The sequence below is a fragment of the Monodelphis domestica genome, chromosome 7 (assembly GCF_027887165.1).
Source record: "Monodelphis domestica isolate mMonDom1 chromosome 7, mMonDom1.pri, whole genome shotgun sequence".
Lineage (NCBI taxonomy): Eukaryota > Metazoa > Chordata > Mammalia > Didelphimorphia > Didelphidae > Monodelphis > Monodelphis domestica.
The window spans coordinates 130,931,968-130,953,549 of NC_077233.1; the positions used below are offsets into that span (position 1 = coordinate 130,931,968).

At 37.3% G+C, this 21,582-nt stretch overlaps 1 protein-coding gene across 8 annotated transcripts in view; it reads left to right on the forward strand.

Annotated features, from left to right (window-relative positions):
* The window catches only part of LOC100017234 (phospholipid-transporting ATPase ABCA3-like), a 351,884-nt gene that overhangs the window by 247,928 nt on the left and 82,374 nt on the right, over window positions 1–21,582 (forward strand). For all 8 annotated transcript variants that reach the window (XR_470380.3, XM_056805469.1, XM_016424232.2 and 5 more), the window contains one exon: window positions 14,276–14,579. Coding sequence is in view for 7 of the 8 variants with exons in the window: in XM_056805469.1 (XP_056661447.1) it covers window positions 14,276–14,579 (304 nt within the window). In the remaining variant the exon portion in view is untranslated. The remainder of the gene's footprint in view (window positions 1–14,275; window positions 14,580–21,582) is intronic.

Genomic DNA, 21,582 nt, shown 5'->3' on the forward strand with positions numbered 1-21,582 from the left:
TTGATCTGAACCTATTTCCATGTTGTTGTTTTACACTAGGATATTCATTTAGAGGCTATATCCCCAGCCATATCCCTTTGACCCATGTATTCAAGCACTTGTTTTTCTTCGGTGTTTTTACTCCCTCAGTGTTTCCTCTGGATGTAGATAGTGGTTTTTCTTGTAGGTTCCTCTGAGTTTTTCAGGGTCATTGCATTGCCACTAATGGAGAAGTCCATTACATTCAATTGTACCACAGTGTATCAGTCTCTGTTCTCTTGGTTCTGCTCTTCTCACTCTGCATCAATTCCTGAAGGATGTTCCAGTCCCCATGGAATTCCTCTACTTTATTATTCCTTTGAGCACAATAGTATTCCATCACCAAAATATACCACAATTTGTCCAGCCATTCCCCAATTGAAGGGTATCCCCTCATTTTCCAATTTTTGGCCACCACAAAGAGTGCAGCTATGAATATTCTTGTACAAGTCTTTTTCCTTATTATCTCTTTGGGGTACAAACCCAGCAGTGCTATGGCTGGATCAAAGGGCAGACAGTCTTTTATCACCCTTTCGGCATAGTTCCAAATTGCCCTCCAGAATGGTTGGATCAATTCACAACTCCACCAGCAATGAATTAATGTCCCAACTTTGCCACATCCTCTCGAGCATTCATTACTTTCCTTTGCTGTCATGTTAGCCAATCTGCTAGGTGTGAGGTGATACCTCAGAGTTGTTTTCATTTGCATTTCTCTGATTATAAGAGATTTAGAACATTTTTTCATCTGCTTATTAATAGTTTTGATTTCTTTAACTGAAAATTGCCTATTCGTGTCCCTTGCCCATTGTGACAAGGAAATCACTTTAAAAGACTGATATATATTAATTTAAGGTCGCCAAGGAATTCAGCTATGTAATTCCTAAATGAAAACTCAAGTCAGTCGTCAACCTTTTATAGAGTTTAATTACAAACAGGAGGAAGAAAGGAATTAGAGATAGAGAGAGAGGGGGAGAGAGAAAGGGTAGAGAAGGGAATAGGGCTTAAATACCCCTTCTGTTTAGGCTGGGCCAAAAGGCCCAAGCCTTTAGATAGCTGGGGCAAAGAAAGGAGATCAGTCCCTATTACTCACGTGACCAAAATGGAGAAACAGTCTCAGGGGCCTCCACCTCCAGCTTCCTTCAGAGGAAGCTTCTCAGAGCACCTCTCCAACCACTCAGAGCCAAAACTCTCCAACCAACCCCCTCAGTCCTCAGACCCCTCTATCTTTAAGGAAACCATCCAAGTTCCCTCCCCTCAGTTCTCACATCTACCAATCACTGTCCATGTCTTCCCTGTGCCAATGGTGGCTCTAGCTTAACCCAGGACCGCCCAGAGGTCTGTGGCTTTGCACATGTCTGTTGAAGGTCATATTCTCAAATAATTAAATCTTGATCTTTTGCTACAGCCCTTCCTAAATCCTATTACCCTGAGTAGGGTAGAGATTGGAATAATTAAATTTTGATCTATGCTGCAGCCCTTCCTAAATCCTGTTAGGACTGAGTAGGGTGGAGATTGCAATTTCCAAGACCTGGTTCTGTCATTCCAAGTATCTCCATTGTATCAATTCTAAAATCAATCATGACTCAAAGAAATTCCTGTTCTATGCTTAAGCATAGGTCAAAGCCCTTTCCATTGTTCAGCAAAAGGTTTCTGTCCTAAAGTAATCTTAAGAAGGGAGGAGGAGGAACCTCCCATGCCAATGGGGTTCACATTCCAATAGAGTTCCCACTCTCAATAGGAAATTTTTCAAGTATGAAATTTCCCAATGGTGAAATTTCCAACATTTATAAGTCTAAGAAATTTTAAGGTTTACACCATTTATCAATTGGAGAATGGCTTGATTTTTTTTGTACAATTGGTTTACCTCTTTATAAATTTGAGTAATTAGAACTTTGTCAGAGGTTTTTGTAACGAAGATTGTTTACCAATTTGTTGCTTCCCTCCTAATTTTGGATGCATTCGTTTTGTTTGTACAAAATCCTTTTAATTTCATGTAATCAAAATTATTGATTTTACATTTTGTTGTTTTTTTCTAGCTCTTGCTTGTTTTTAAAGTCGTTCCTTTCCCAAAGATCTGACAAGTATACTATTCTATGTTCTCCTAATTTGCTTATAGTTTCCTTCTTTATATTCAGGTCATTCACCCACTCTGAGTTTATCTTGGTGTAGGGTGTGAGATATTGATCCAAACCTAATCTCTCCCATATTGTCTTCCAATTTTCCTAGCAGTTTTTATCAAAAAGTGGGTTTGGGTCCCGAAAAATAGGATCTTTGGGTTTATTATAGACTGTCTTGCTGAGGTTATTTACCCCAAGTCTATTCCATTGTCTCTTAGCCAGTACCAAATTGTTTTGATGACCACTGCTTTATAGTATAGTTTGAGATCTGGGACTGCAAATCCTCCTTCCTTTGTATTTTTGTTCATTATTTCCCTGGATATCCTTGATCTTTTGTTCTTCCAAATGAACTGTGTTATGTTTTTTCTAATTCAGTAAAAAAAAGTTTTTTGGTAGTTCAATGTGTATGGCACTAAATAAGTAAATTAATTTGGGCAGGATTGTCATTTTTATTATGTTAGCTCATCCCACCCATGAGAAATCAATGTTTTTCCAATTGTTTAGATCTAGTTTTAATTGTGTTGAGAGTGTTTTGTAGTTGTGTTCATATAGTTCATGTGTTTGTCTCGGCAGATAGATTCCTATGTATTTTATATTGTCTAGGGTGATTTTAAATGGAATTTCTCTTTCTAATTCTTGCTGCTGAAATGGGTTGGAAATATATAGAAATGCTGATGACTTATGTGGGATATTTTGTATCTTGCAACTTTGTTAAAATTGTTGATTGTTTTGACTAACTTTTTGGTTGATTCTCTAGGATTCTTTAAGTAAACCATCATATCATATACAAAGAGTGATAGCTTGGTCTCCTCATTGCCAATTCTAACACCTTCAATTTCTTTTTCTTCTCTAATTGCTACTGCTAGTGTTTCTAGTATAATGTTAAATAATAGGGATGATAATGGGCATCCTTGTTTCACTTCTGATCTTCTTGGGAAGGATTCTAATTTATCCCCGTTGCAGATGGTGTTTGCTGATGGTTTTAAATATATACTGTTTATTATTTTTAGGAAAGGCCCTTCTATTTCTATGCTTTCTAGTGTTTTCAATTGGAATGGGTGTTGTATTTTATCAAAGGCTTTTTCTGCATCTATTGAGATGATCATGTGATTTTTGTTGGTTTGCTTGTTAATATGGTCAATTATGTGGATGGTTTCCCTAATATCGAAACATTCTTGCATTCCTGGTATGAATCCTACCTGGTCATAGTGAATAACCCTCATGATGACTTGCTGGAGACTTTTTGCAAGTATTCTATTTAAGATTTTTGCATCTATATTCATTAAGGAGTTTGGTCTATAGTTTTCTTTCTCTGTTTTTGACCTGCCTGGCTTTTGGATCAGTACCATGTTTGTGTCGTAAAATGAATTTGGTAGAACTCCTTCCTTGCTTATTCTGTCAAATAGTTTGTATAATATTGGGATGATTAGTTCTTCTTTGAATGTTTAATAGAATTCACTTGTGAATCCATCTGGACTTGGGGATTTTTTCTTATTGATGGCTTGTTCAATTTCTTTTTCTGATATGGGGTTGTTTAGGTAATTTATTTCTTCCTTTGTTAGCCTAGGCAATTCATATTTTTGTAAATATTCATCCATATCACCTAGATTGCCATTTTTTTGCCATATAATTGGACATAGTAGTTTTTAATGATTGCCTTAATTTCCTCTTCATTTGAGGTGAGGTCTCCCTTTTCATCTTGGATACTGTCAATTTGGTTTTTTTTTTTCCATTTTTAATTAGACTGACTAGTACTTTGTCTATTTGATTTGTTTTTTCAAAGTACCGGCTTCTAGTCTTATTTATTAAATCAATAGTTCTTTGACTTTCAATTTTATTAATTTCTCCTTTGATTTTTAGAATATCTAATTTAGTCTTTATCTGAGGAGTTTTAATTTGTTCCCTTTCTAGTTTTTTAATTTGCATGCCCAATTCATTGACCTCTGCCCTTCTTGATTTGTTAATATATGAACTCAAGGCTATAAATTTCCCCCTGAGTACTGCTTTGACTGCATCCCATAGGTTTTGAAAGGATGTCTCATCATTGTCATTTTCTTCAACGAAGTTATTAATTGTTTCTATGATTTGTTCTTTAACTAACCGGTTTTGTGGAATCGTATTGTTTAATTTCCAATTAATTTTTGATTTGCCTCTCCATGTACCCTTACTAATTATTATTTTCATTGAATTGTGATCTGAAAAGGTTGCATTCATTATTTCTGCTCTTTTGTACTTGTTTGCAATGTTTTTATGCCCTAATACATGGTCAATTTTTGTGAATGTACCATGTGCTGCTAAAAGAAGGTATATTCCTTTTTGTCCCTATTTATTTTTCTCCACATGTCTACTAACTAATTTTTCTAAGATTTCATTTACTTCTCTTACCTCTTTCTTATTTATTTTTTGGCTTGATTTATCTAGTTCAGATAGAGGAAGGTTCAGGTCTCCCACTAGTATAGTTTTTCTATTTCATCCTTGAGTTCCACTAGTTTCTCCTTTAGAAATTTGGATGCTATGCCATTTGGTGCATACGTGTTGGGTACTGATATTTCCTCATTGTCTATACTGCCTTTTATCAGGATGTAATTACCTTCCCTATCTCTTTTAACTAGATTTATTTTTACTTTGGCTTTGTCAGATATCATGATTGCAACTCCTACCTTCTTTTTATCAGTTGATGCCCAATAGGTTTGGCTCCATCCTCTTATTTTCACCTTGTGAAATCAGGTGTGTATCAACCTTCCTCATGTGTGTTTCTTGTAGACAGTATATGGTAGGGTTTTGGATTCTAATCCACTTTGCTTTTTGCTTGTGTTTTATGGGTGAGTTCATTCCATTCACATTCAGAGTTATGATTACTAGCTGTGTATTTCCCAGCATTTTGATTCCTACTCCTGATCCTGCCTTTTCTTCTTTCACTATTTCCTTCTACACCAATGTTTGTTTTTAATCAGTCTCCCTAGTTCCCACCCTTATTTTACTTCCCTTTCTACCCCCTCCCTTCTTATTCCCCTCCTTCTTTTCCCTGTAGTCTTTCTAAAATTATCCCCCCACCCTCTCCATCCCTTATACTGCTTCCCTCCCCACCAGTCCATTTATTACCCTTCTACTCCCCTATAGGGCGCAAGTTTATTCTCTGCCCCAATGGATTGGATTGTTCTTCCCTCTTTGGGTCAATTTCAAAGCAGGTAGGAGTTGAGTATTTCCTATCTCCAACCTCTTTACCCTTCCAGTGCATTGATGTTCTCCCCCTTCCCACCATGAGCTTCTTTGTGACATATAAATTTACCCCCATTTGTTTCTCTTCCCATTTCTTTTAGTATTAACCCCTTTTTTGCTCTAGTTGTATATATATATATATGTATATATATATATACACACATGTATATGTATTTATGCATGCATATATCTATATACCTATTTATGTCTTGTCATTTCATCCTATACAGTTTGTTACCGTTCCCTCTAAGTGTAATTCTTCTAGCTTCCCAGGTGATAATAACAGTTTTTAAATGTTACCAATGACCTCTTTTCTTATAGGGATACATATCATTTTAACTTATTGAGTCTCTTAAAAATTTTTTTTGTTTTGTTTTTTTCTTTTTTTCCCTTTTTTTAAAATTACCTTTTGATGATTCTCTTGAGTTCTGTGCTTGGATGTCAAATTTTCTGTTCAGGTCTGGTCTTTTCTTTGCAAATTCTTGAAATTCTTCTATTTTGTTGAATGACCATACTTTCCCCTGTAAGAATATAGTCAGTTTTGTTGGGTAGTTGATTCTTGGTTGTAGACCTAGTTCCCTTGCTTTCCAGAATATCATATTCCATGCCTTTCTGTCCTTCAGTGTGGATGCAGCCAGATCCTGTGTTATCCTCACTGTGGTTCCATGGTATCTGAATGACTTCTTCTTGGCAGCTTGTAATATCTTTTCTTTGGTCTGATTGTTCTTGAATTTGGCTATAACATTCCTGAGTGTTGTCAGTTGGGGATTAAGTACAGGAGGTGATCTGTGGATTCTTTCAATCTCCACTTTTCCCTCTTGATCTAGAATATCGGGGCAGTTTTCTTGAATAATTTCCTGTAGTATTGTGTCCAGGATTTTTCTTTTGTCATGGTCTTCTGGTAGACCAATGATTCTTAAATTGTCTCTCCTCAAACAATTTTCTAAATCCTCTGTTTTGTAAATAAGATGCTTCATATTTTCCTCAATTTGTTTCATTCTTTTGGTTTTGTTTTATAGTGTCCTGCTGCCTTGTGAGGTCACTTAATTCTGGTTGTTGTATTCTGGTTCTTAAAAACTGGATTTCATCCCTGGCCTTTTGGTCATCCTTCTCTTTCTGGTCTGATTTTCTATGGAGGCCATCTTTCATCCTCTTTACCTCATCAGTCATCTCCTTTGCCTCATCTTTCATCGTCTTTGCCTCATCTTTCATCTCCTTTGCCTCATTTTCCAACTGATGAATTTTGGCTTTCAAGACACTGTTTTCTGTTTCCAGATGACTTATCTTGCTGTTAAATTTGTCTTCAGCCTCTCTTAATTGTGTTTTGAATTGCATTTTTAGTTCTTCCACAACCTGTATCCAGTTCTCTGGGATTTCTGATTTATTGTTTGCTGGTCCCTCCCACTCTGTTCCGTTTGCTGTATAGAAGCTATCTATTTTTATTTCTTTCTTCTTTTTCTGTTGTTTGCTCATATTCACCCTTTCTTTGCTCCTCATATTTGTCTGTGCTCTTGCTCCTCTCATTTTTTGGGTTTTGGGGTCTTCTGTCAGTCTCCCCTCTTGGAGTTTTGACAGAAGATCTCTCGGTGCAATCTCTGGGGGAGGGTTGTTGGGAGTTTGAGCTTCCCTGTCCTCTGGAGGCTTTTGATTGGATTAAAGTCCGGCAGTCAATGAGGAAGGGGTATGGACCCTGGGCTTCCCCCAGTTCTGAAGATTTTTGATGGGATTAAGGTCAGCTAGTTTGGACAGGGTGTGCTCTGAAGCCAACACCTCCTGTAAGGCTGGAGCAAATATAGAGAATCTCCACCACTCTGGTCAGGTGCCAGCTCTATGTTCCCTCTCCAGCTCTTTCCCCGCCATCTGTGTTCGATGCTCTGAGCTTGGAACAGCCCTGCCCACAAGGTACAACCTCCAGACCAGCACCTTTGCCCACCCTGAAGTTCCCACTGCCTCTGGAGTCTCAGTGCTCTAGGTTGGTGGGGGGGAGGGGGAGTCCTGGGACCTTCCTTCTGCCTTCCCCTAAACCCGAGTGTTCTCATATTCCAGCTTTGGGGGGGGGGGGGCATACCTTTTGAATTGAGTCCAGCAGGGAGGGTTCCTTTGCTCTGCCTTGTTGTTAGGTTTGATTTTCAGTCCCCTAGGAGCATTCAGTTTGTGATCGATAAGGAAGGGTATTCAGAGGTCTGAACTTCTGCTCCTTCTAGGTTTCCATCTTGACTCCACTCCCATGTTTCCATTTTTTCACTTCTTGTTCATTATAAGAGAGAGACAAATTTGAGTTGTTACTAGTCAAAGCTAAAATCAACTCAGGTCCTTCTAAGGCATGGAGTTTTGCTACAGCATCTGCCTGGTGGTTCCCTCTAGAGATAGAGACAGTACCACCTATATGAGCAGAACAATGAACTACAGCTAGAGCAGAAAGCACCTCATTAACCTGCATTTGCATTTGCAATATACTTTCCAGCAGTGGTTATAAATCCTCTTTGGAACCACAGCATTCCCAATGCATGGCATATTCCAAAGGCATACCTAGAATCTGTGTAAATTGTTACTTTCTTACCTTTGGCAAGTATACAGGCATGTTTTAGAGTTATCAGTTCTGCACATTGAGCACTAATAGTTGAGGGCAGTGAAGCTGACCAAGGAGTGGCAAATCATGTGACTATAGCATCTCCATTGTAGCATATGCCATCCATCATGAAAGAAGAACCATCACTCAATTAAACTAAGTCTGAGTTGTCTGAAGGTATATCTAAGAGGTTATCTTGAGGCTTTTCAACCATAGATTCTCAATTGTTCAATGGTTCTCCTGAAACTGGCAGACCTGGAAGCAATGTGGCAGGAATAAGGATTGTACAGTATTTAAAGGTAATATTTTCATTCTCCAACAAAGTTATCTCATACCTAGTGAATAATTTATATTAAATATTAATTTATTAACATTAATTTTATTAATATTAAATCTTAAATCTTAAATCAGCAGATTTAGTTACTAACAATACTCTTGAAGTGACACCTCTAAGACAGGGAGGAGCTCCTATAAGTACTGGGTCCAACTATGCTGAATAATAAGCAACTGGATGTTGTACAGACTCCAAAGTTTGAGTTAAAACACTTCAACCTACCCCCCCCCCCAGTTCAGGTACATACAAGGTAAATGCCTTTGTAATCTGGAATGCCTAGATCAGGGGCAGACAGACTAGCTTGTTTTAATTCTGAAGTAGTTGACAAGTGTTCTACATCTCATTTGAGTGGTTCAGGGACTGAATTTTTTTGTCAGAGCAATAAGGAGTTTAGTGAATTCCCAATAGTGATGGATCCACTGCCTATAAAACCCTGTTGCTCCTAAAACTGCCCTCAACTTCTTCTTAGTAGAGGGATAAGTCAATTTCTGAATAGCTTAAATGCACTTGGGAGAAATGGAACAGACTCCAGCAGTTAGAATTAACACTAAATATTCAACTTTAGGGAGACACTACTGAACCTTTGCCTTAGAGACCATGTGTCCTCTCCTATATAGCTCTAGGAGAAGATGCTTGCTATCTTCCTGACATACTTTCACATTTGGTGCAGCCAAGAGCATATCATCAGACATCAAACAGATCTTCTGAAAAATGATATTTGTTAAGTACTATTTTTAAAATTTGTGAGAACAAAGTTGGACTATTGACAAAATCTTGTGGAAGTCTCAACATTCATTGGGAGCTTTTCCAAGTGAAGGCAGATATATTCCTGGAATTTTCATGGAAAGGGACTGAGAAAAATTCTGAGCACAAATCTACCACAGTAAATAAAATATGTGGCTGTGCTAGGAATAGATAAATATGTGTGACTGGTTTGGGAACCACAGGGTGTCTTTTTACGATAGGATTATTTACAACCCTTAGATCTTATACAAATTGATAAATAGGTTTTCCATATGGTCCTGATTTTGGCTTTTTACAGGGAGAATAAGTATGTTACATTCAGATTTGTTGGAATTATTATTCCTTACTCAATTAATCTGTCACTGGGGAAATTCCCTCAATCACCTCTCCTTATAGGGGACACTGAGGAATGGAAGGAGGTGGGCCACCTTTTGTTTTAATCTGAACAGAAACAGCTGACTTGAGTAGGCCTATATAAGAAGACGATGGGGCCCAGTATCATCTGGGATTTCAAAGGTGAGAGGTTCCTTCACCTCCTGACTTTCTGAAAGAAGAATGGGAAACAAAGTTAAGGATTTCTCAGGCAATTTTAACATCATAGAGCCATCTGGGGAGCATGTTATCATGGCTCTGTTTGTATAAAAGATCTCTCCCTAACAAATTTGTAGGGGGATCAGGCATATGTTCTACTGAGAGGAGTCCCACAGATACCATTCAAAGAGAGAGTTTTGGGACCTTTGGGATGTTCCTGACATACTACTGCATTTAAAGAACCAATAGGATTATATTCAGTATCAGGTTTACTCACCAAAACTGATCTGGAAGTTCCAGTGTCTAAGAGGCAATGAAAATAAGTGTTTCCAACTTTCAGAGTCACGTGAGTCTTTTTATTTTGGGGAGGGGAATGGACTGGGATAACTAGCATTAAAACATCAGGGTCTGGGAAATCGAAGGTTTCAACTCCAAACTCCAGAGCCCTTTCCCCCTCCCCACACCATCATAAAGATACCTGGCTATTCTTCTGGGGCCCCCCACACTGAGGGTGGGGTTTGCCTCATTTGAATTACTAATCCTATTGGGGTTCCTATTATATTATTCCTCAAGCTTCTATTTCTATTTTCCTGATTCCTGTTACTGCAATTCATAGCTATATTACCTTCCTTACTACAAAAAATAACATATTATTGGTTGCTTCATGGATTCCTTTAAAGGAACTATGACCTCTGTCTGTTTTACTGCTCCTTCTTTAACTTGTTCTTTTATTTCAGCTATTTCCTTCCTTAATTTCTCCCCTAATTTATTTTTATCCTCCTTCAACCTCTCCTCTAATTCAATTCTTCTCTGTCTTGCTTTTCAGGGCCATAAAAGACATAAACTTCTGTCCTCTTTAACTTATCAATGTCCATAGTTGACCGGTCATGGCAATTATTCATAAAATATTTCCTAATATCTCTCAAGCAGTTATTTACAAAATGCATTCTTATATGTCAAACATCTTTTCCCCTAGAAAGATCTAGGTCAAGATACCTACATCCTATTTAAATAAGTCTATGCATGAACTGAGATGGTCTCTCATTTTCACCTTGTTTCAAGTTTTTGAATTTAGCCTAGTTATTTGGCCTCTCACAACAAGCTCTCATTCCCTTTAGTAACACATTTCTAGACTCACATAGATGTATGTAATCTTTGGCTAAATTTGGGTCCCAATTAGGATTTTCAGCTGACCAATGTATTGCACCCTCTCCCTGGGCCCTGTTGATAAGAGAAAGGACTTTGCTTCTTTCTCCTTCTATTTGCAGGCATGAAACAATTTGGTGACGTCTATCCAGATCAGATTAGAATTTCTGTAAATGCTTTCAAAAGTCCTAATTACTACAGTGGATTCATCAACAAAGGAAGGAGTATTTGCCTGGAATCTTTTCATGTCTTTACTAAGTTCCCTCTTTTATCATAATTAGGAAAGGGAACAGGCCTGTATTTGAGTTGTCTGTGGTTACTGGAGTCTGATTTGTTGTTTGAGTTGGAGCTGAGTGGGTGGGGGGAAGGGGGAGGAGAGATTAGATGGGGAGGGTGGAGTTGATCAGGAGTTGGGGAGGCAGGGTGAAGGGGGATTGATCAGAGGTGGAGGTTGGGGAGGAAAAGAGGAGACTGGGTGGGTTGAGAGGAGTTGGTCATGGTCAGGTCAAAGGAAGACTGAGCTGGGGTGGGGGAAAGGAAGAGCCTGGGTAAGATGGGGCTAGTCAGGGAAAGGAGAGTCAGGAGAAAAGGAGAGCAAGGAGGGGGAGGAGAAGAAAAGTGTGGAGAGGGAAAGGTGGGTAGAGGCTGGATAGTGAGGAGGGAGAAATTGGGTAAGGCAAGAGAAAAAATGGGCAGGGAAAGGCAAAGACTGGGTGCTGCAAGAACAAGGGTAGGTGGGGTGAGGGTCAGATGTTAAGGTAGGATAGAGAGGTGGGTTTGGAGGAAAGGAGATGGAAGGGGTGGGAGGTGAGCAGGATATGATAGGGGGAGGGGGGAAAAGGGTCAAGTCCTGGCCTGGATCAATAAGAGGCAGAGGAGACTCTTTACAGGTAAGGTGGGAAAAAGACAGGGTTTCTTTCTTGCTAGATTTAGGAGGGTTTAGAGGAGGAACTGAAGAAGTCAAGTCAGAATGTTCTGGATCTAAAGAAGGAATAGCTTCATGACTGGAGTGGGTCAGGGTTTTCAGGAGTAGTGGTTTTGACTGAATTGTCAAGGAGGTGTGCCAAAGGAGTCAATAGAAATATTCTTTAGAAGTCTTATGACCATTGACCAATTTTAGTTCTTTCAAAACTTTAAAGTCAAATGAAACAAATCTTGACCAGCTAAAAGATTTTACTGCCCATGCCTTACACAATCTCTTTGCTTCCTTCTTTGACATACCATCTTCTTTTGGGAAATTGGAGTCATCCCAAGAGCTCAATAGTTTATGCAGGGGTGAATCTAGATGAATACCTTCTGATTTCCTCTAATTTGTTGCAATATTTCCCATAGTGTCTGGTCTTTTGACCCTGAATTTAGAAAAAAATAATTTCCAGCTTTTCTTTCTTAATCTGTTTAGGAAAATTCTTGGGCCTTTCTTCCCTATCTGAATGCAACTTCTTCTCTAGTTGCTGTGAAACTAGTCTATTACTGTCAGTGCTCAGTAAGGAGCTATTCTGACTATTGCTGCTGAGGAATTCAAACAATGAAAGTATCCCAAAACATTTCTATTACCCTAGTAAAAATTTGAGACACAATTCCCTTTAATTTTATTGTAGGAAGCAACCAAACTAGAGTAGGGTTAAATAAGAAACCAGTGCAAGGCAATAGTACTAATAATAAATATATATTTATTATAATAATGATTATTATTTTTAATGATTATTATATTTGAAATAATGAATCACTGAATTAGTATATTCAATTAACATTGCATTAAATTAGTTTGACTTAATTTCTTTTTATTCATTTTTAAAATTTGGTTTTATTTTATATATCAATATAATTCAATATTTTTAATTTTATTGATATTTCTTTAATTTTATTCAATTTGATTTAATTCAGTTTGATTAATGTAATTATATTTAATCCTGTTTAAAATTGCCTACAGTTTTATTTCTTGCCTGTAGGTGGTGCTGCACTGGTATGTACTGGCCAGGGGCAGGGTCTCCTAGAACTAGAGGGTGAGGCTAAGGAGGCCACCTTGGATTAAGAAGGCAATGGCACATGCACAAATGCTGGATTTGGAAGACAATTGTGCATATACTAGTGCTGGAAAGTGCAAAAAAAAAAATGGAAGAAACAAACAAAAAGTATGTGCTAGCTGAAAGCGCCAGCACCTTGGTCACAGTGTGTGGCATTCAGAGCTGGGCAAGTCCAGAGCTCCCCCACCTCTGGGAGGCCAGAGAGCACCACAGAGATCCTGTCTAGGGTCAGGGCAGCAGGACAATGATGGTGGCCATGAGTATAATCTGCCCTATTTTAAAACTCCTCTAAAAAGCTTAGAAGTATGGATTCTTCTCCAAATTTCTGGTCATCAAACTGTAATAACTAACTTAAACTCTGGTCCTTAATTTCCACAGTGTTTATTAATATTTACTTGAATAAAAGAAGGCAGAAAGATATAGAGAAAAAGCCATTTCCAACTAGCCATGAGGGTGCTCTCCACATGGCTCCCTCAGCCACCTGCCTTTCCCCACCTGACCAAGAGAACAGAGAGCCCACTTCCTGGAAACCCCCTCTTTTATTCCTTCCCTTTTACCCTGGATCAAAATCCCAATCCTTTCCAGCTCAGGTGCCTAGGTCACTGCCCTGTGACCCACCTCCATGGCATGATGTAGGCGAGGCCCCAATGCAATCCTGAGAGGGGGTTCCCCTCACACAGACTGGAGGGGTAAATTAGAGAGAAGTTATGGAGGAACCTAAATGATAGATTAAAGAGTATTATATATTGAAAGCTTCTAAGCAGAATATTGATCTGGCTAAATTCATTCTTCAAGAAGTTTGGTAGATGTATAGAGAATAGATTAGAGAGAGTATTACTGGAGGTAGAAAGCCCCATTAGGACATTATTACAGTTGTCTGAGCAAGAAATCAATTCAAGTGATAACCATGACAGGAGATGTTAAAGAAGTAGAATCAATAGGATCCTGGGAACTCATTGTGTAGGGAAGAGGAAGTAGAAAAGAAAAATAATTCATAATGACTCAGAAGCCAGGAAGCTGAGTGAATGGAAGAACAACAATGCCATCAATAGAAACAGGAAAGTTTGGAGAAGGAATAGATTTAGCAGAGAAGAGAATGTCTTCCTTTTTGAACATGTCAAACTTGAAATACTGGGGGGACATCCAAGTAGAGATATTGTTTTGGCAGTTGTCTATTCAGGTCTACAATTCTGGTGAGGCTTGGTATTTTGCATATAGTAGTAGCTCAATAAAAATTATGTTTTTTATTATATTATTATAGTTTTATGTGTTATATATAATATATTTATTTTATAAACTTATTAAATATTTAATAGAAACAAATAAAATATTTTGAAGTGTATTTACTCTTTGGGCTAGTTTTATGTGTTATATAATATTTATTTTATAAACTTAATAAATATTTAATAGAAAAAAAATATTTTGATGTGTATTTACTCTTTGGGCTTCGGTTTGGAGACATCTTGCATACTTCTTATTTTCTCTTTTCATATACTTTAAGGAATTTCAACTGTATTTATATGTTTAGATCTGTGAACATGGTTTTATCATGTCTTTTCTATTTTTTTTATAGTTTGGTCTTCACTGCCAGCAGTTTTTTGCCATGTTGACAAAGAAGGCTATGTATAGTTGGCGTGAGTGGAAAATGATAACAGCACAGATTCTGGTGCCTCTGACTTGTACTTCTATAGCTCTTATGGCCATCAACTACTCTTCTGAGATTCCAGCGGCTCCTGCTCTCACATTGTCTTTAAATGAACACCGTGAAACAACTGTGCCTTTCATGATCACTGGAACTTCTCCTCTGAACTCAAAGCTCATAAAATACCTTGATAAAATGCTGGAATCTAACAATCATGTATCCTTACAAATTACAGGTAAGAATCATATAGAAAGGTACTGTTGGATTATGAAGCCAAATCAGTAGGCCTTTTGCAAAGAGAAAGGTCACCCCTGCATGTTGTGATGGCTCTCGTGCTGAGTCACTTGGAGTAACCGGACTTAGCTGGCACTCACTGTAATTTTGTATATCTCCCTCTGGATCAGAGTTTAATCATTAGTACAGTGGAGACTAAGGAAATCAGAGGAAGAGACCATTAGTGGAGAGAAAGTTCCCAGAGTCTGATTATCTATGAATGGAAAAAAGATGTAGCAAACTGGCATGAGGTGATTTTGATTATTAGACTGTTGGTCGCTAAGAAATCATCTCCATACAAAGCTAAGTTTTACTTTGAGAGTTTAAATCTGAGGCTCTCCCTGTCCCCATTCTTAAGAAATGATGCTTTGGAAAGTGTTTGGTCTTCTGCTTTTACTCACTATTCATCCTAATGGATTATCTTAGTGTTTTCAGACCTTTAAGCTTTCTCGTGTTATGTTAGATCACTTAGTAAGATTCAGAAAACAGAAATGGCTTTTTAAAAAGCAGCTACCATGTTTACAAGTATAATTTTATAAGGTGGCTCACATTTAACTTAACTTTTCATTATTTCCCCTTGTATATTCTTGAAAAGTTAAAGAATCCTGGACACTATACAGACAAAGCACTCCAGAGTAGAAGGTTCTGTACAAGTATCTTAGTTTAGGGTACTCTATATTGGCATCACATAAAACTAATCTCAATTTTTCAAACATGCCTTACATGTTTTCATTTCTAGACCTTTGCCCATAAGATTCCCTACCCTGAAACAATATGTTCCATCTACTCTTCATGGTGAAAGACTATCTTTATCTTCTGCTGAAATTCCAAGAAGTTTTCCTTTCCATCTAGAAATATTCTTGTCAGACCTGGCTAACAAGGGGTCCAGCCCAAGATTAATAAGACAAGACCCAAGAGTGAAGTAATACAAATAAATAAAAGCTTTATTTAGGGGAAAAGAGAGGACAAAAGGGTATGGGAGCCTGATGGCTGTAGAAGTAGCAATGGAATGAATGAGGGAAGGGAGAGCAAGGGGAGAGCCCTAAACCTGTAGATGACTAGGGGTCTCCACCTGGGTAGAAAAGGGGGAAATCTCTTATAGGGTGACTTTCTGGGATGAGGTAACCTGGATTACCTCTACCAGTTCATTGGCCCCTGAGGGGTTGACTTTGGGGGTGGAGGCTTTTGGTTCCCAGGCTTTATAGTCCTTAGTGTGGTACAGACAATCTAAGTCCAAAACATCAATTCATCATGGATTTGTCAGATCACAGCATAGGTGCAGGGGAAACAGGGCTATTGGACTTTGGTCCCATGTTCTATCAGTTCTCTCTGTCCTCTGAATTAACAGGGCTATTTTTCAATATTCTAATGTAGTTATGCTTAATTTTGTTATATTTATTTGAGCATATACCTTATGCACTAATCAAATATAAACTATATTTCCATGAATGGCAGAGACAAATTTCTGGCAAATCTTATGCATCTCAGCATGCAGTTTAAAGCTCAAAACATAGTAGGAACCCCAAAATGGTTTTTGAATGACCAGGATTCTCAAAACTGATAGGAAATGTGAAATCAAACTTCAGCAAAACCAAGAGACATCATCCCTTTCTCTGCAACTTTTTACCCCTGAATAGAGACCATAGTTTAATTTGGTTGGAACTTAGAATATATGAAGAAGTATATGAAATATGATTTATAGATTTAAATAAATTAAAACCTATGTAAACTCTCCACTTTTTGTAATGAGGTAGGGAGTCTCAGATTTTAGGGTATGGATTCCTCCCCAGGAATGTACTCCTTCTAGAGAATATACTCCTCCAAGGGTGGTAGCACTGTATGTTGTTTCTTAACTATAGTCTCATGGCCCCAATTAAAGAAGTGCTATTAAAACTACCAGAAAAGAAAGAAAGAAGATAGCCAGATCATAGAAAACTTTAAATTCCAGCATGAGAGGGTTGTAAATTGTCCTTTAGGCAGTCATTCATTAAAAAAATTTCAGTTGGGAAGTGATATGTTTAGACTTGTTCCTTAGAAAAATAATTTCAATCAATACAGATAGGTTAGAAATGGATCTCTACTGGCCACATATTGACCTAGAAAGCCACAAATTAATATTATGTTGTATTATATTATATTTTTATTTATTTTGTTCAACATTTCCTAATTATATTTTAATCTGATTTGGGTCACATTCATGAGTTTGATAAGCCCTGAGGTTAAAAGTTTGATGTCTCTGGATTAGAGGAAAGAAAAATTTGGAAACAGTGAGACTAACTATAGGAGGCTATTGGAATCATCAAAATAAAGGAGTGCTAGGTTCCTAAGCTAGAATGTTAACCATAGAAATGAAGAGGGAATGATTATGAGAGAGAATCAATGAGACTTAGCAACTATTTGGATTTAGGAAATGAAAATCAAGGATAACTTAAAGTTACAAACCCAAATAACTGAGAATATGGTGAAAGTCTAAACAAAAATAAGAAAATTAGGAGGTTTAGATTTAGGTGAGAAGACAATAAGTTCTATTTTGTACATTTGTAATTTGCAGTGCCAATGTGGAAGTTTTGTAGCAAATTTGGAGCTAGGTTTACAGATTCATGAGTCATCTGCATAGTACTGAAAATTGCATCCATAGGAACAGATTATATCACCAAAGGTTCTATAAGAAAGGAGAACTCTATGATAATGAAGCTTGGCATAGTTAAGAAAATGCTGAACTTGGAGTCAGGAAGATCAGATCTCATCTCCAATACATAATTACCATTTGACCCCAAGCAAAACACTGAAATCTATCTGCTCCTTTTTTCTCATGTGTTAAATGAAAGGTTTGAACTAAATTGCTTCTAAAAGCCCTTTGCAGTTCCAAATACAATGAAAGTAGTATAAGAAGAAATAGATGGGTAGAAGAACCAGGAGAGAACAGAGTCCCAGAACCCAAGGGTGGAGAAATTAACCAACAAGTGGAGGTGATCACCAGTGCAAACATATAGAGGAAGATGAGGGCTGAGGAAAAAGATGTTAGAATTAGCAGTTAAGAAATTGTTGCTAATGTATGAAAGAGCAGCTTTTTTAAGTGGTGAAAGCCAATATTATTTTTTTACATTTTTTTCTCCTGAACTTGAAAAACAAAAAGGGCATTTCCATATGCAATATATAACAGAAATAAGTTGTTTCACATGAAACTATAAACCTCTATTATATACAACTTTTCCTTTTGAATATTAAATTTCATATGAAATTTTCAAAGCTGTTCCCCTTGTCTATGTTATTTCTGGCATTTGCTCTCTTTATCTTCCATGCAGTTTTAGAAAATGTTGCAATGACCTTCTTTTCTTTTTTTTTCTTTTTTTTTTGCAACTCTATTGCCAATCTCCCTTTCTATCTGTTCTCCACCCTTCATTGGGGGGAAAAGGGAGAGGAAAGAGGAGAAAGAAAAACAAAACCCTCCCAATTATGCATAATCAAGCAAAACAAATTCCCACCTTGACTGTATCCAAAAATGTATGTCTTATTCTATACTTGGAGTCCACCACCTCTGTCATTTCTCTAGAATCATGGTTAATCATTGCATTGATCAGAACTGAAATCTGTCAAATTCTTTACAATGTTATTGTTATTTTATGAATTGTCCTTGTTCTTCTTACTTCGTGTTCTGTGAAATTCCTATACATCCAAAGTGTCTCTGAAACCTTACCTTTTGTCATTTCCCATGATATTATAATATTCCCTTAAATTTATATACCAGCATTTGTTCAGTTACAAGTTGGTGAGTGTCCCCTGTATTCAAGTTCTTTGCTACAACAAAAATAGGTGCTTTTTATCATTTTGTTCCTTTGGATCTTCTTCTTTTTTAAAAATCTCTTTGATATATAGGCCTAATAGCGATTTCCTATCTGTTGGTTAAATTACATAGACTCTTTAGTGACTTTAGGGATGTAGTTCTAAGTTGTTTCCCAGAATAGTTAAAAGCTATATTTCAAGGAATTGAAAAGTAAATAATTAGGAAGATGGCATAGTATGGCATGAGACTGATATTCTCCCCAACTCCTCTATAAACAATCAAAGATCACACCACAAAATCATTATTAAAAGTGGCAAAAATGGGAGAGTTGGTAGTGAAGCAGAGCTGCCAGGGATAAGTTGGAAGACAGGTCTCCTACATATTTGGCCTCAGAATTACCTGGTAGTATAAGAACACAAGAGAAAACACTAACAAGTCACAAGCCCTGGAGGCAGGGTGGGCAGCACCACCTTGTCTATTTGACTTGGAAGTCTATATTGTAGTGATGGATACTGGTAGAGTTGGCAGGTAGTGAGTCCTGGGATAGGAGACCATTCAGATGGACTGTGGCTTGGTTCCAGGGGTTCCCACTCACCCAGGGCTAGGGCTGACTGCTGAACAGGAAAGACTTAGGCGCCTAAGCTCACTTACAAGACACTGGCAAATCCTAGGCTACTGCTTCAGGAGAGGAGTGAAGAGGGAGCACACAGCAGTGAGTTCAATTGTTGAGGGGCAGGAACACTACTGGCTATGATTACCCACAGGAGAGTGGAGTGTCAATAGTTGCTGTCCCAAGAAGGGAGGTGCTTGCAGTGGCAGAACTACTGGGGGTAAGTGCCCTAGTTGTAGCACCTAAAGTCAATTACAGCCTAGGATTTGAGCCTACTGGAGCAGGACTACATCAGGCCCTGAATTATAGAAATTGAAGAACTAAGTAGGGCCTAGAAAATAACAAACACAAAAAAATCCTGAAACCTGAGGCATCAACCCACACACGTCCTGAGAACAGAGCCCAACATAAAACTAGAAGATGACAACTTAGTATCAGCAAAAGCTGAGACTACTCTGACTATCCTTCCAAACCAATCTTTAAAAGGAGCTTCAGAAAAGAGTCAAAGCAAGAAATAGCAAGGTGTGAGAACCTGTAGAACAAAACTTGAAAGGTAGGCAAAGAGAATTGATTTTCATTGGATAAGAGGAAACTGGAAGCAAAATTGCAAACAGAGGAGTGCTGACTCACACACACACACACACACACACACACACACACACACACATACACACGCACCCCTACTGTGCTAGGTTCCATGAGTGAGCACAGATTAACTTCGACATATGAGGATGGGGGTTACCCCAGCAAAAGAGCACCTCAGACCCATCCCTTTGAAGTCCCAGGCATTGGCACCAGTTATGAGGTCCAGAAGTCCATCAACTTGAGCCCTTTCAAGCCTCAGACAAAAAAAAAAGGTTTAGAAAATGGGAAAAGAAGAGAAAAAACACTTAACCCTCAAAAACTTCTACAGGGGAAAAGAGCAAATAGCAGAACCAACAGAAGATAGTGAGATCCAAGCATCTACAAGGAAAACTTTAAAAAAACAGGAATTGATTTCAAGCTCTGAAAGAACTCAAAAGGAATTCAAAATCAAATAAGACAAGTTGAAGAAAAATGGAAAAAATTAAAGTAATGCAAAAAGAAAATAACAGTTTAAAAAACAAAATTAGCCTACTGGAAAAAGAGGCCAAAAAAAAATCCCATGAAGAAAAGAGTTCCATGAAAAGTAGAATAGACCAAATAGAAAAGGAGGTTCAAAAGATCATGGAAGAAATTTAGCCTTTAAAAATTAGAATTTGGCAAATAGAAGCTAATGACTTCTTGAGACATCAAGATACATTAAAACAAAATCAAAAGAATGATAAATTAGAAGAAAATATTAAATATCTCATTGAAAAAAACAATAAATCTGGAAAATAGATCCAGGAGAGACAATTTAAGAGTTACTGAACTACCTGAAAGTCATGACCAAAAATAAATAAATAAAAAGCCTACACAGCATATTATAAGAAATTATCCAAAGAACTGCCCTGATATTCTTGAACAAGAGAGCAAAATAGAAATTGAAAGAATCTACAGATCACCTCCCTCAATAAAATCCCAAATGATGATTCCCAGAAATGTTATAGCCACATTCAAGAGCTCTCAAGTCAAGGAGAAAATACTGCAAACAGCCAGAAAGAAACAATTCAAATGTCATGGCACCCCAGTATGAATTACATAGGATCTGGCAGCTTCTACACTGAAAGACAACAAGGCTTGGAATATGATATTCTGGAAGGCAAGGAAACTGGTTTTACAACCAAAAATCACCTCCCCCATCAAAACTAACTATATTCTTTCAGGAGAAAGTATGGTCACTTAATAAAATAGAAGAGTTCCAACCATTCCTAAAGAAAAGACCAGACAAACAGAAAATTTGGCATCCAAATACAGAATTCAAGAGAAGCATAAAAAAGTTAAATAAGAAAGAGAAAAAAATTTAAGGGCTTAAATAAGGTAAAAATTTTATGTTCCTACATGGAAAGATGATATCTGTAACTATCAAAAATTATTATCATTATCACAGTAGTTAGAAGAGGTATACATAGGCAGAGGATGTCATAGTAAGCTGTTTCGAATGATATGTAAAAAAATAGGGGTGAAAAAAGAGGATTGTACTAAAAGAAATAGGAAGAGAAAAGTAAAAATGGAGTAAATTGTATCTCAAACATAAAATAACAGTGAAGCCTATAAGAGAAAGAAGTAAACTATAAATAGCTATTATGGGGATATAGAAGACCTAGGTTCAAATTCAGAGGACAGTAAGATTAAAACACGTACTTCTAAAATAGCAAAGAAAAACATCAAATGGTCACAAGCCCAAAAAGAGTGATTGGGAAGAGCTTAAAATAGCTTTCAAAAGCCAAATGAGAGAAGTTGAAGGGAAAATAAACAGAAAAAAATTAAAGCAATGCAAGAAAATAAAGAAAATTATGAAAGAAGCATCACTCAGTTGAAAAAAAAAGAGACTGAAAACTCATAGAAGAAAATAATCCTTTAAGAATTAAAATTAGACAAAGGGAAGCTAATAATTTCTAGGACAACAAGAAATAAAACAAAGTCAAAATAATAGACTATGAAATTGAA